This window comes from Saccopteryx bilineata, chromosome 6 (assembly GCF_036850765.1).
Source record: "Saccopteryx bilineata isolate mSacBil1 chromosome 6, mSacBil1_pri_phased_curated, whole genome shotgun sequence".
Classification (NCBI taxonomy): domain Eukaryota; kingdom Metazoa; phylum Chordata; class Mammalia; order Chiroptera; family Emballonuridae; genus Saccopteryx; species Saccopteryx bilineata.
In genome coordinates this window covers 197,075,331-197,089,089 of record NC_089495.1, presented here as the reverse complement: position 1 = coordinate 197,089,089, position 13,759 = coordinate 197,075,331, and the positions used below count along the sequence as shown (strand labels likewise).

At 47.4% G+C, this 13,759-nt stretch overlaps 1 protein-coding gene across 13 annotated transcripts in view; it reads right to left on the bottom strand.

The window, feature by feature from the left end:
• The window catches only part of PTPRT (protein tyrosine phosphatase receptor type T), a 956,692-nt gene that overhangs the window by 304,687 nt on the left and 638,246 nt on the right, over nucleotides 1-13,759 (bottom strand). For all 13 annotated transcript variants that reach the window (XM_066235857.1, XM_066235861.1, XM_066235858.1 and 10 more), the window contains one exon: nucleotides 8,198-8,307. In XM_066235857.1, coding sequence (XP_066091954.1) covers nucleotides 8,198-8,307 — 110 coding nt within the window. The remainder of the gene's footprint in view (nucleotides 1-8,197; nucleotides 8,308-13,759) is intronic.

Below are 13,759 nucleotides of genomic sequence, written 5' to 3'. Positions count from 1 at the left end.
CCGTCTGTGCTCACACACCACACACACCACGATCCACCTGCTCATCCACACGTGCACCTGCAGGAACCATTTCCATGCTGCCACCCCCACTGCCTCGCCACAGCTGAACCGAATGATCAATGCCGAGTGCAGAAGCCTTCTCGCTGCCAGGAAAACCTGATTTGCTGTTGTTTAGGTAACAAGCGCTATACATCTGTTGAGTTCTGTTGTCATGTTACCTGGCTCCATCACAAATATGCTGTAATAGCAAAAGAAAGAAAATAAATAAATAAAACCACCCTGAGGCAAATGTATAGGCGTTCTTGATATCCCACCAGTGGATGACAGGCAGCTCTAACGGTCCCACTTACATAAATGCAACGCACTTCAGAACACAACTCCCCTGTCCTTCCACACTCCGACTGCCAGGAATCATTCTTTTCAACCTCGAGCCGTTTCCACTGAAACACCTGTCAACCTGCCTGTCAGCCCGGCAGACCTGTGTATGGCATCTACCCGGGGATGCCTGCATTTTTTCAGCTCTCTGGAAGAGAAACATCCTATGGAAGCTGAGTGATGGGCTGAGGCTTAGGAAAAATGGCTGCTAGACATCCTCAGGGCCCTGACTCTTAAGATTTAGGAAAGGCCTCTGGGCAAATCTGTTATGTTTTGTGTGTGCATATGTCTTTTTTGGTCTCACAAATAAATACCTAATTTCTACTACATGGGAGAGAGGAAGGGACGTAGAAGGTAAGGTCCGTGGTGGGCTCCACATCAGTGTGGCGAGATGCCGTTAGCAAGATGCAAAGGGAAACGGACAGGACGACAGGGCCCTGTGTGTCCTCGATTGCCCCACAGACTGTTTGTTTAGCCACCTGGAGGGCGAAAGGGCAATGCTGCTTGAATTTGAACCTGGCACCCACCTATGCCTGAGTCAGCTGATCCCAGTGTAACATCAGAGAGAGTTAGGTTCTGGCAGAGTGAGAATGAAGACAGGGTCCTAGACTGTTTAATAAGGGGGCAGGGGTATTTGGCTAGCATAATATATCAAAAGAGATTGAGTGAATTCATTTTACTCCGCGCTTCTTCCCAACTCTGATGGACATGAGAATTTCCCAAGGAACTTAACATCCCTCCCATATGGGTAGAACCTCTCCCCCCACGTGGGTAGAACCTCTCCCCCCCACGTGGGTAGAACCTCTGCCCCCACATGGGTAGAACCTCTCCCCCAGGGATTCAGAGATCCATTTGGACTCCCATGAGGCCCAGGCATCCACCCATCCATCCATCCATCCATCCATTTATGTATCTACATACCTATTTCATTATCTATATGTTGTGGGTTCTCAAGGTATGATGACTCCAATCTTCAGCCAGGCTTTAGAATCACTAAATTTGTTAAGAACAAAACTTTCACTATTACCCCTTATTAAGATAAAGCATAGCCAGCCAAGGAATATTTACCAAGCACATGTGTAAGCTACTCCCTTACATCCCCAGGATACACTACTAAAAAGCAAAAACAAATATGGCCGATATGAAGTTCAAGACGGAAGGCCATCAGGCTGGGGAAACAGGGAAGAGCCAATGTCGCAGTTTAAGCTGGAAGCTCGTCTGCGGGCGGAATTGGCTCTTGCCCAGGGCAGCTCTGACTTTGGTTCTATTCAGACCGTCCATTAATTGGATGGGGCCCCCCCACAGGATGGAGGCTCACCTGCTTTACTCACAGTCCAGTTCAGTGTTAATCTCATCCAAAAGCACCATCACAAAAACATTCATTATAATGCCTCACCTCATATCTGGGCGCCATGGCTCACCTAAGTCGACACATAAAAAAATCACCACGTGGCCCATGCCCTTGTGGGCTAAGAGTCCAGTGGGGGACCGGACCACACTAACGCTCACCAACAGAACAAGTGCAGAGTGTGCATGTGCTGTGGAGGCGGTGGAGGAAGTGGGCGTGCCGGCCAGGAAGGCGCTGCCATGAGAAGCAGGCAGCGAAACCTCTTACAAGGCAGGAGGGGTTGACATTCACAGAGTCACCTGGGCTGCAAAGAACTGGGTGAGCTTGAGAAAATGCTAGGGGGCTAGAGGGGCTGGGCCCCAGAAAACAACAGGAAGAAGGGCAGGAGGGGAGGTGAGAGAGGCAGGCAGGTCACTCAGGGCCCTCCAGGTAAGATGGAGCCAAAGCAGGGAAGGAAACCGGTGGGATGACAGATGGACAAGGTCTGCCGGTGGAGAGATGGAACAGGGAGCAGTTGGCGGGGGGTGGGCAGGGGGGACCTGAAATGGTCCGGGCATCAGAGGAGTGCTCAGATGGGGCCAGGTGACCTAACCTGGCTCTATTTTGGCAGCAGAAGGACAGCGAACTTTCTAGAGCATTAGATGTATGGCAGGTGGTGAGAGAGGATGGATGATTCCCGCATTTCTGGCTTAAACAATTCAAAAGAAACAAAAGCTTTTACCCTAGTTACCAGCCTGGCTCAAGTTATACCCAAATAGTGGCCTGCATTATGCAAATTGTGTATCCTAATTAATGTAGATCCAGTGGGATTTATGCAAATTCTTGCTCTGGGCTGTATTAGTCATTTCCTGCCTACACTACCTCCTACCACCCCCCACCCCCACCCCCACCCCACCCCCCGCTGCTATGGGGACCAGGGCCATGAGTGTGTCTGCAGGCAGTGAGTTCTGTTTGGCCTCAGTGACTGACCCTAAAGGACAGGGGGAGGGTGTGCCTGCACCTCCTCCGGGCTGCTTGCTGTCTTCGAGGGCTTGCTCATGCATGCCACCAGCCCGCCTCCATCAGTGTGTGACTGCTCCGGTCCTGTGTAGAGTGCCTCGGCCTCAGAACACACGCCCAGCCCTCCGGCAATGCACTTCCAGTACATTCACGCACCATCTGCATGCTGGGAAAATATTGACAACCCTCCGACCCCCGTCGTACCTTTTACAGGCACTCCCACACAGGAATGCCGCCTTATTGCATTGAGGCGAAATGTGTGTTTTATTCAACTCTGAACGCCTGGTGCCTAGAATAGCTCGTAAGATAAATGTCAATCAACTCTAGCATAATCAAGCCACCCATTCCTGACTCATTAGGGCCCTCTCATTCCCTTTAAGCTTCTCAGATTTATACACTATAATTAGAAACTTGGTGATTTTGACTGCTAAACAGAAAGGCTTACAGGGAAACTTCACATGTCTGAATTTTAAATATTTTCACACTTCGTTAACCCCGTTGCTGGTGTAACAACTTCTGGCCCAATTCCCTCATGCTGCGTTGGTTTTTATTTTTGGACAGAGACGAGAACAATTAATTGAATTGAGACACATATTGATTACTGTTTTTCGTGAACTCTGAACAGCTTGTCTGTGAATGATTTTATCGAGGAGTTTTTAAACAACTCTTCGGCTGGACCGTGTTCCCCGTGACCTCATTCGGGCTGTAGATGCCTGTCTGCAGTGTTGATGGTCTACTTGTGGTAAGTAAGCTGTGTTGTTCACGAGGGCACAGTCGGAATGGGGAAGGCCACACGAACTGTCTTCACACACAGGCCCCGATTGGGGGACTCCAATATCCCATTCGAACCCAAGCAGGGCTCCGGAAGGGGGTCTATGGGAATGAACAGAGTTCACGTTCCTAGTAAAAATACCCAGCTCTTTGGACCCCGTGTGTGCTGGACATTATTCAGCTCGTTCAATGGCCACATCATTCATCCAAGGACCACAGTGCTTTCGTCCAGCGGCCCCTTCCAGATCCAGATGATGAAGTTTTAGAACTCCCTTAGACCAGAGCTTCTCACACTGTAACATGCACATGAATCATATCAAAACACGGACTCGGATTCAGTGGGTCTGGGCTGGGCCCTGAGATTCTGCATGTCTGATGTCGATCTGTTAGGCTGTGGACACGAGACCTTGGACGTGACCTAACTCTGTGCTGTCTGTCACCCTGTGATCACAGAAGAGCATCCTGCAACTCCCACTAAAGATCCCTAAAGATTAAGGCCATGGCCTGATTCCTAACCTGGATTTATAGCAGCAATGAGGCAGATAGGACAAAATTTTTACATCTCCACCTGAGTACAAGGTCTTCCAATAAAAAGCCAAGTTCTCGCTGCAATATCATAGACAATGGAAATGTCTTCACTTCCTGGTACGTTTTTCGGATGCCTCCAAGATGCTTATGAGCCCACAGCCAGTTAGCCCACAAGTACCAGGTGATCTTTTAAGAATATAAAGCTAATTCCTTCATTTTTCTGCTTAAAATCCTAGGGCTATTTATTCCTCTCAGGATAAAGCACAAAGTCTGGAAGCCCTGCGTAACCTGACCCTGATCATCCATGGTCTTATCATTGTCTTCTATGCTCACAAATCTTCAATCACTCTGACCTCCTATTTGTCAAACATGCCAAAGTCATTCTTACCCCAGGGCCTTTGCACTAGCTGTTTTTCTATACATGTCATCACTGCTCTGCCTTCAAAGATTCTGACCAAAGGCAAGGTTTCAACAACAAAGCAACTGCAAAATGAGATATAAACCTTTGATTTTTGTAGGTTTGACATAAATTAATTTTTCTCTTGATTCTTACCCACTTGGAGCTTGGAACAGTTGGACTCTTTCATGTTACAAAGAGAGGATTAAAGCTCACATACAGAATGAAACATAATCAAAGCCACTCAGATTTTGGGGGGCAAAACAAGGACAGACCCAGAGGTTGTAAGTTGGACTCATGGGGAAGAAAAGTTAATTACTATATTACATAAAACTTGGACCTGCACTGCTTAACGATATTTACAATATCAGACAGCTATAACCCACCTACACCCCTCCCCCCTTTCTACTAGAGGCTTTAGACTTAGCTGAGTTCCAGTCTGTACACAGGAAGGTACAGACTACAGACAACCTTGAATTTCTTTCCATTTGTGGTGTTATATCCTATTTTTCTTTGTCACGAAATATACTTTCTGGGGCCAGAGAGAGTGATTTGTAATTTATGGATTTCTCTCTAGATTAACAACCAGAACCTAATTTTAAAAATCAAATTGGTTTCATCTAATTAAATTTGGAAATTGCCTCATAAACATATACTCTGCTGTAGACGTCTTTGAAAAGCAAGGCCTCCTACTTATTGTCTAGAGCAGAAGTAGGTTGAGTCCAGCATGGTGTGTGTGTGTGTGTGTGGGGGGGACTCTCTGTCTCTCTGCTCAGGAGGGTGCACCCTGTTATCAGCCATCAAAGCTATCTGAAGAGCTGTGTGGCCTCGACCAGTGCTTCTCAAACTTCAGTGCCCATGGGAACCACCCAGGCCTCTGGTTAAAACGGGAACTCTGACTCAGGGGGTCTGGTATCTTCAGAGACTGTATCTTCACCAGCTCTGAGGTACTGCTGATGCTACTGGCCCATGAACCACACTGACTAAGGGAGAAGACATCTGCGCTTGACCTCAGGACCCCTGGATTCGCCGTCTCAGCTGTAGGACCTTGGTCTTTTCACTTCACCTCTCCGAGACTCAATTTGCTAATTTTTATGTAATCATAAGGGCTAACATTTATTCATGAGATTTCCAAATACCAAACTTAGTCCTAAACATATATTTATATATAAATGTCAATGAGAGGTTACAGGATCAACCCAAGGTTACACAGCAAGGAAGCGGCAGAGCTAGGATTCAGAACTAGGGCTGTCTGATCTCCAAAGTTAACACTCTCGCTTTCTGAGGCCTCACTAGCTTGGGACTCGCATGGTCACAGCCATGTGTATGCTCGAAATACAGTGACCTGAGCCCAGGACTTCCTGAGCTCCTGTCACAGCCTCCCCCGAGGACTTCGGCCTGGTCCCAAAGGTAGCCCCGAGCGCTTTGAACAAGTCAGACAGCGGCAGAGCCTTCCAGCTCCGGTTCTCCGTAAGCCTCGCCCCAGTGGCATCCAAGAAGCTCCTTGAAAGTGTCTCCCCATATCTGTTGCCAGTAGCACCCATCCTGGGAGTGCCAAGAACCCCAGCAACTGGTCTTTGAAAACCCACGTGATCGTATAGTGGTTAGTACTCTGCGTTGTGAAAGCCCACAAGGCACTGTGCTCCCACAGAAGTGCGAGGCGGGGCGCAGCGTCCCAGTCTGTGCCCACCTCGGTGCCCACCTCGGTGCCCAGAGCTCCAGAGAGTGCACCCTAGGACGGAGTCTCAGCTCTGGGGAGCCGCTGCTGAAACAGGGTATCTCACTCACAGCCGGGTTTGCACCCTTGTTCTCTCTCCACCTGTTTCTTTCTTCTTCCCCTGGAACAGCGCTCGGGGGCTTCCGGGCCCCGCCCGGAGCAGAATCCTGTCAGAGGAAGCAGTCTGTGCAGAGACAGCACCCCATCTGCAACACGGCCTAGACCGGTGGCCCCCCCGAGCGCAGGTAGGTACAAGATAGGGGCCTTTTCATGACAAAGTTGTCCTCAATTTAAAGCAAAATGAGAGAAAGTAAGAAGATTGGCATGAATTATTCATGACCACCTAAATGTATTCAATTTGAAGGACTGCCTTTGATTCTGAAATTATGTCCTTTCTATTTTTTTTTTAAATTATATATTTTATGAAATGATGTTAATAAAATATGGTAAAGTACCCCATGTCGGTTCCCCCCACCCCCACTCCCCCAAACCTTTCGCAATGTTACTGGCCTGGGAATTGCAGAAATTCCGGAATGGTCAGTTATATAATAGTACTAAGCAATAAGCAACTCAACTCTTGAAGTCCTGCGTCCATTGCCTCTGTTTTATAAAGAGCGGGTTGCCGCCATACACAGTAGATCTCGTGTGTGTGTGTGTGTGTGTGTGTGTGTGTGTGTGTGTCTGTGTGTAACTTTGGATCCTGCTTCACGAAGGACAGCATGTAGCTATGAGATAACTGGGCTTTGTTTCAGCGAACTTCCAGCCTCGCTCATCCCCGACGAGGTGTCGAACCCATCCTAAGCAAGGTGACGATACGAGCAGCCTCCCCCTCTAGCAGCATCCTCTGGAAGGATGCTTCCCCAAACCACATGGCACTAGACGGGGACGTTGGACAGCCCCTCTCCTGAGGATGGCCGGACTGAGTGAGCAAAGGCGCTTTCCGACTGTTCTCTCCAGCACTTTGGAACCAATGGGCTGTTTCCTCCTCCCTGAGCTCTGTGGTGCAATCCTGGCCTCTCTAGGGAGCCTGCGCCCATCAGGCTCACCATGAATATCCTCCCATCAGGCTCACCATGAATATCCTCCCTCGTGCTGAAGGGAGTCTCTCCCGAGCACACTCCCAGTATGTGTCCCTAACTGTGTGAGCATGGAGTGCCTTAGTCCTTCCATGGGCCTGGAAGTGCATTTCAGCCTGGGGATGCTTAAAGCGGCGACCCCCCCCCCAACCCCATTTGACAGGTGAGGAACCAAAGCTCTGATAGACAAGCACCTGCCCAAGGTCAGCGGAGACTGTGGGCTCCCTCTGCATTTCTGTGTTTTCCTATTGTTCACCACATCACAACCTCCTACTGTCTCAGGATCTCGGGCCTGGGGGGCAGAGTCAGCCTTGGCCATGTGACAATACTAGAATTCAGCTACATCAGCCTTATCGAAGGTTTTTATTTTGTTTTTGTTTTGCAGTGGACTTCTGTGCACTTTGTTCTAGTTTGGAAAGCCTTCAGGAAGCCACATGGTGCAGGCTTTGGAGGCCCACCTGAAGAAGTCCTGCTCCGTCGCTGACGTGATAAGGTCCTGCTAATCCTGGGATGCCATCGCTCGGATGACAATAGTATGCCTTGGCCACAGAGAAATATTAAAGCTCAAGAATCACGTACCCCCTGGGCAGGGAATGACGGTGGGAGTCTTTTGGGAGCCCAGGGACTGACATGGGTAGTAGGATGGGCATCACACGAGTGTTGAGGTTTTCCAGATAGTTGTAACTACTATTTGCTAGGCCTGGGTCTTCCTGGCTGTTCCGGGACGACCTGATTCCCCGAGTCCTGAAGCCTCAGGCGAGGAGATTGAGAATCACTTCAATGCAGAGCATGCCCAGTTTTCTTGGGGTTATCAAGACCGCTCCACTGTACGCCCTGGGTCCTCTTCCCACCATGTTGGTAAGTCGTGTCTTACTCACCTTCGTGCCCTCAGTGGAGCTCTGCACACAGCAGGTGCTCACCAAACCTCAGGCGGAGTCAGTGGCAGAAAGCCACAACAGGCAGCACAGCGAAAGGAGGCCCCTTACCTCGTACAGCGTGATGACCCCATTGGTCTCGTTGGGAGGTTTCCACTGGATGTAGATCTTCTCCTCAAAGGGCCCCCCTTGGATGGACTCGAGAGGAACAGCTCCTGGAACTACAGAGAGGAAGAGTTAGGAACTTGCTGTCATCTTCCACCTCATGTCCCCAGCCCCACTGACCTAGAACAGGAATCGGCACAGTCTGCCCGTCCAGGGTCAGGCAACAATATGTATTTTAGGCTTTGTGAGCCACACGATCTGTGTCGCAACGGCTCCACTTTGTACACATAGCACAAAAGCAGCCCAGACAATTCACAGACGAACGGGCACGGCTGCATGTCCAGAAAACTCTGTTTCTAAACACAGGCAACGGGCTGGAGTTGACCCATGGGGCAGGTTGTTTATCCGTCCCTCTCCTGGAAGGCCGATGGCTTTTCATCTGCAGACTTGAGCAAGTCTGGTCTGGAACTAAACCTGACCAGGGGAGGGAGGACATCGGCGGGTCTCCCAGCCCTGCCAGCCCGCTGGGTCCTGCCGTGAAGACTCCTGCCTCAGGACTGGTGTTTGCGGGAGTCAAAGGGAGCTTCGCTTTCCAAACCCTGCCACGCCATCTCCCGCCACTCCACCCGAGGAAGGACTGCAGGAACCACACGTCCTGAAACTTCAATCCACTTAGAAGGAGCTTGCCCCCCTCCGAGAAAGCAGCTCGTAGGCCTGGCTGCTGCTTCTGAGTCTCCAACGTCTGGAACACAGCGGATGCTTAATAACCACTTGCTGGTTGGATGAGCTGGGGAATAAGTGGCGTGTGCCAGCATTTTGCCCTAATGAGCCCAACCTCTCCCGGGCTGCTTATGTACCCAGGTCAGTCCTCCTGCCAGAATCCTTCCTGCCGGATTCCACCATCATTAGGACAGTCTGGAAGAGGCTGAACCGGAGAATAAAATAATCCCCCAAACTTCTAGTTATCACCCCGGAGAGAATCATGAATTCACATAAATCATTACTGGACCTATTTACAGTTTGGCCTTATAAGCGGCTCACTCTCTGATCAGAATTTTACATACGTTATTTCATTTCCGCCACAAAACAGCTCTGCCCAGTAGGTGTTATCTCTTTTGTGCTGGTAAGGGACCGCAGGCTAAGAGAATGGAATCACTTGCTCAAGGTCATATGGCTCTTAAGTTGTAAAGAGAAAACCGAACACCTGCCTATGAGCTTTAAAGCATATACTCTTTAATCACCACACTATGCCTCTCTAGATTTAGCCTCGGCCATATGTTGCAATCAGTTCCCTATTGTTAAATTAAAATATAGTTCATTTTTCTCATTATGGACACGATACACAGGATTCGTTGAATATCAAGAACATACCAAAAGATTTTAAAAAGAACAAAATCAGCCATAATCCCTGTAACCGGAGATATTTTTATCCCGATGCAAAGATATATTTTATTTAAAAAAAAAAAAAAAAAGAAAGAAACTCCTACTGTGCATTTTGTATTGTGATTTTCTTTTGTAGCTAAATCACAGATTTAAAAACAATGTTCTTTGGGGCCATGTGTTTTAATGGCTGCTCAGAGAAGGATAGGCCCCATTATAGCCACCAATCCGTTATTATTGGGCATTACATTTGGCTTGAATTTTTTACGATCGCAAGTAACAGTGTAACGAGCATTCTTATAAGTAAGTATTTGCGTGAAACTCTGCAGGCTTCCCTACAGATAAATTTTTGGAAATCACTTTATTGAGCTGAGGTAGATGAACTATTTTATTTTTTAGGCTTTCACACATATTATCAGACCACCTTCCAGAAAGCTGGGATGCCCCAACAAAAGAATATGCCTCTTCCCAACCCTAGGCACCACTGACTATTAAAAAAAAAACACGTGTATGTGTGTGTGCGTCTTCTGTAGAATACTGGAGAGGGCACGTCTGTGCTTCAGTGTAACTGCCCACTTGGATGGTTTCTTTTTCTTTTCTTTTTCTTTTTTTTTTTTGTATTTTTCTGAAGCTGGAAACGGGGAGGCAGTCAGATAGACTCCCGCATGCGCCCGACTGGGATCAACCAGGCACGCCCACCAGGGGGCGATGCTCTGCCCATTTGGGGCATTGCTCTGCTGCAACCAGAGCCATTCTAGTGCCTAAGGCAGAGGCCATAGAGCCATCCTCAGCGCCCGGGCCATCTTTTGCTCCAATGGAGCCTCGGCTACGGGAGGGGAAGAGAGAGACAGAGAGGAAGGAGAGGGGGAGGGGTGGAGAAGCAGATGGGCGCCTCTCCTGTGTGCCCTGGCCGGGAATCGAACCCGGGACTTCCACACGCCAGGCCGACGCTCTACCACTGAGCCAACCAGCCAGGGCCTGGGTGGTTTCTTTTATGAACATGCTCTCTAGGCCCTGTGCTCACTTGCTTGCATGGCTCCATGTTTTTGTTCATCATTGGTTTATGAGCTTGTAATTATAATCCGTTCTTAAGAACATAAGCTTTTTATTTTTTGCGTAAGTTACAAATATTTCTGTCAGGTTTTTTTTTTTTTTTATTTGCTTTTTAAATCTTTTAGTTATGTAGGGGCTTCTAAGTATAGTCAGATCTCTTATTGCCTTTCCTTATCCATTCATCCTTGCCACAAATATTTATTGACTACTTAATATGGCCAAGAGACAGTGGTGGTCAGTAGGGACGCACCCCAGGGGCACAGAAAGAGGGAGTCAACTCCTTGAGAAAGTGTGGAGACATTGGAAAGGGAGATAGACATTAAATAAAAACCATGCTCATAACTGAAATTTTTTAAGTTGTTATCAGGACTTTGAGGCAAAGCACAGGTGTTGGGAGAATTATAATGAGCAGAGAGAGGAAAAGCAGTCTCTGCTGGCAAGTCAGGGTAATGAGAGAACAGTAAGTTCCAGTCAATGGATATAGAGCAGTTACTGGGGCAGAGGTGGGGAGGGCCGGTGGGGAGTGGCAGGTACTTTTGGGAGGACAAGGGTAGAGGAAGAAAAGTCATCCAGGGGAGAAAAGACGGCAGCTGGGACCAGGGCGATGGTGTGCAGAAGAGAAGCAGGCTAGGCAGGAGATTTGGGAGTGCTACGCTCACCTTGATTTAGCGGCAATGGATATGGGTGAAGATCAATAGTTGTTTGTATTTTCTTCTATGTCTCTTATGATTTACTCCTATCTCTTTCTTTTCAGATCTAACACGAACCTATCTGGAATCTGCTGACCCTGAACGGAGGCCAGATATTTCTCTAGCAAAATGGGTTTACTTGGAAACAAGGAAGAACTGGAATTCTAATGGTGAAACACAAGCAAGTCCCAAGAAACAGAGGGGAGGTAACTCTTTCATAGAGAAGAGGAAGTTGGGAGAGCTATTATAAACCAAGAGTTCTTCCTCTGGGGATCCACTCTCCTTGAGGAGCACAAGAGCTCCCCCTACAGACCCTCCCAACTCCAATTTAAAGGAGGTTTTTGTCTATAATCTGCCCCAGTCCCTTTCTTACTGGTTGGAGGTTCTTTGCGTATACTTTTTTTTTTTTATTTATTCATTTTTTCAAAGAGGAGAGGGAGAGACAGAGAGAGAGAGAAAGGAGAGACAGAGAGAGAAGGGGGGGAGGAGCTGGAAGCATCAACTCCCATATGTGCCTTGACCAGGCAAGCCCAGGGTTTCGAACTGGCGACCTCAGCATTTCCAGGTCGACGCTTTATCCACTGCGCCACCACAGGTCAGGCTCTTTGCGTATTCTTGTTACTGATCCTTTTATTGGCCATTATGTGTTATAAAAACTTTCTCTTGGTTTGTGTCTTCCCTTTCTCATTATATTCCTTCCCTTTGGATAAAGATCAATTCCTCAAATTTTTTTCTTTTTTGTATGGGAGAAAGGAAGAGAAAGACTTTGTAACTAGATAGTGGTGATTATCTCACAGTGCATACATATATTAAATCATCATGTTGTACATCTTAAATAGATACAGTTTTATTTATTAATTATACCTCAAAGAAGCTGGGGGAAGAATAGACAGGCTTAGTAGCAGATACTGTTGCTGACCCGCCCACATGCTACTGTTTCCTATGAAACCCTGGCTCTCTTCCTGAAGGCTGTGGAGTAACCTTGGTCTCCACACAGGGCCAGCAAGATATGCCAGAGAATCAATGCCTCCAAAACATGAAAGGCAGGAAGTTGATGGATGGACACACCAGTGTTCTCACAACTCGGTTGGGTTAACTCTGAGACATATTCTATTAATGCTTCTTAAACTACAGTATCTCAATACTGAAACCTCAGTGCTGCTAATTATTATTATTTCTATTGTTTTCAACCAACGATGGACTGATACTATCATAAAACACACACACACACACACACAGAATAGGAAAGTAAAATTAAATAGTAAAAGTGAAATGAAGAAAAACATAGAAAATGCAAGCTCCCCCTTTTTAAAAACTTGACCTCTATTTATGTGATTATCTTGTTATGAACCAGAAAGAGTTCATGAGTCAGTGCTGGTCCCTGAATCACACTTGGAGCGTCACTGTTTTAAACCCCAGTTATTCATACATGATAATTTTCTTGATATCACACCTTATATTGATTTACTTCCCTTCTGATTCAATTCCTTTCTTCCTTACCAATTGCTCTAGATCCCTGGTTGGCAAACTGTGGCTCACGAGCCACATGCGGCTCCTTGGCCTTTTGAGCATGGCTCTTCCACAAAATACCACATGCGGGCGCTACCTCGATAAGAAATGTACCTACCTATATAGTTTAAGTTTAAAAAATTTGGCTCTCAAAAGAAATTTCCATCATTGTACTGTTGATACTTGGCTCTGTTGACTAATGAGTTTGCCGACCACCGCCCTAGACCAACTCTTAAATGGACCACCTGCCTTTGAATCCATATCTCAGGGCAAGATAAATTCAAAGAAAATGAACAAACCCAAACAAAAATCATGTAAAAATGTTTTCTCTATGCTGAGGTCACAAGAACATTTTCTTAACTTTTCATCGGTTTTGAAGTTACGCATTTTATAAAATGTCTTCAACCCATCTGCAATGGTGTTTCCATGTATAGTGTGAGGTAGGGATCCGATTTCAATTCTTCCTCCCGATCCTAGGACCATTTAATGAAAAATAAAAAAACTTATTTACTCAAGTGGTTGGCCATGCTACCTTGGCCTTCCATCGCATTTCCACATACGCGTGGGTCTATTTTCAGGTTCCCTCTATTTTGTTCAATTGTCTTATTAAACTGTCCTTGTGTTGATGCCATATCTTCTTGATTAAGAAAGATTTTTAAGTCTTAATCTCTGGTAGCGCAAGACCTATAACTTTATACTTCTTTTTTTTTTTTTTTTTTTTTTTTCCATTTTTCTGAAGCTGGAAACAGGGAGAGACAGTCAGACAGACTCCCGCATGCGCCCGACCGGGATCCACCCGGCACGCCCACCAGGGGCGATGCTCTGCCCACCAGGGGGCGATGCTCTGCCCATCCTGTGCGTCGCCATGTTGCGACCAGAGCCACTCTAGCGCCTGAGGCAGAGGCCACAGAGCCATCCCCAGCGCCCGGGCCATCTT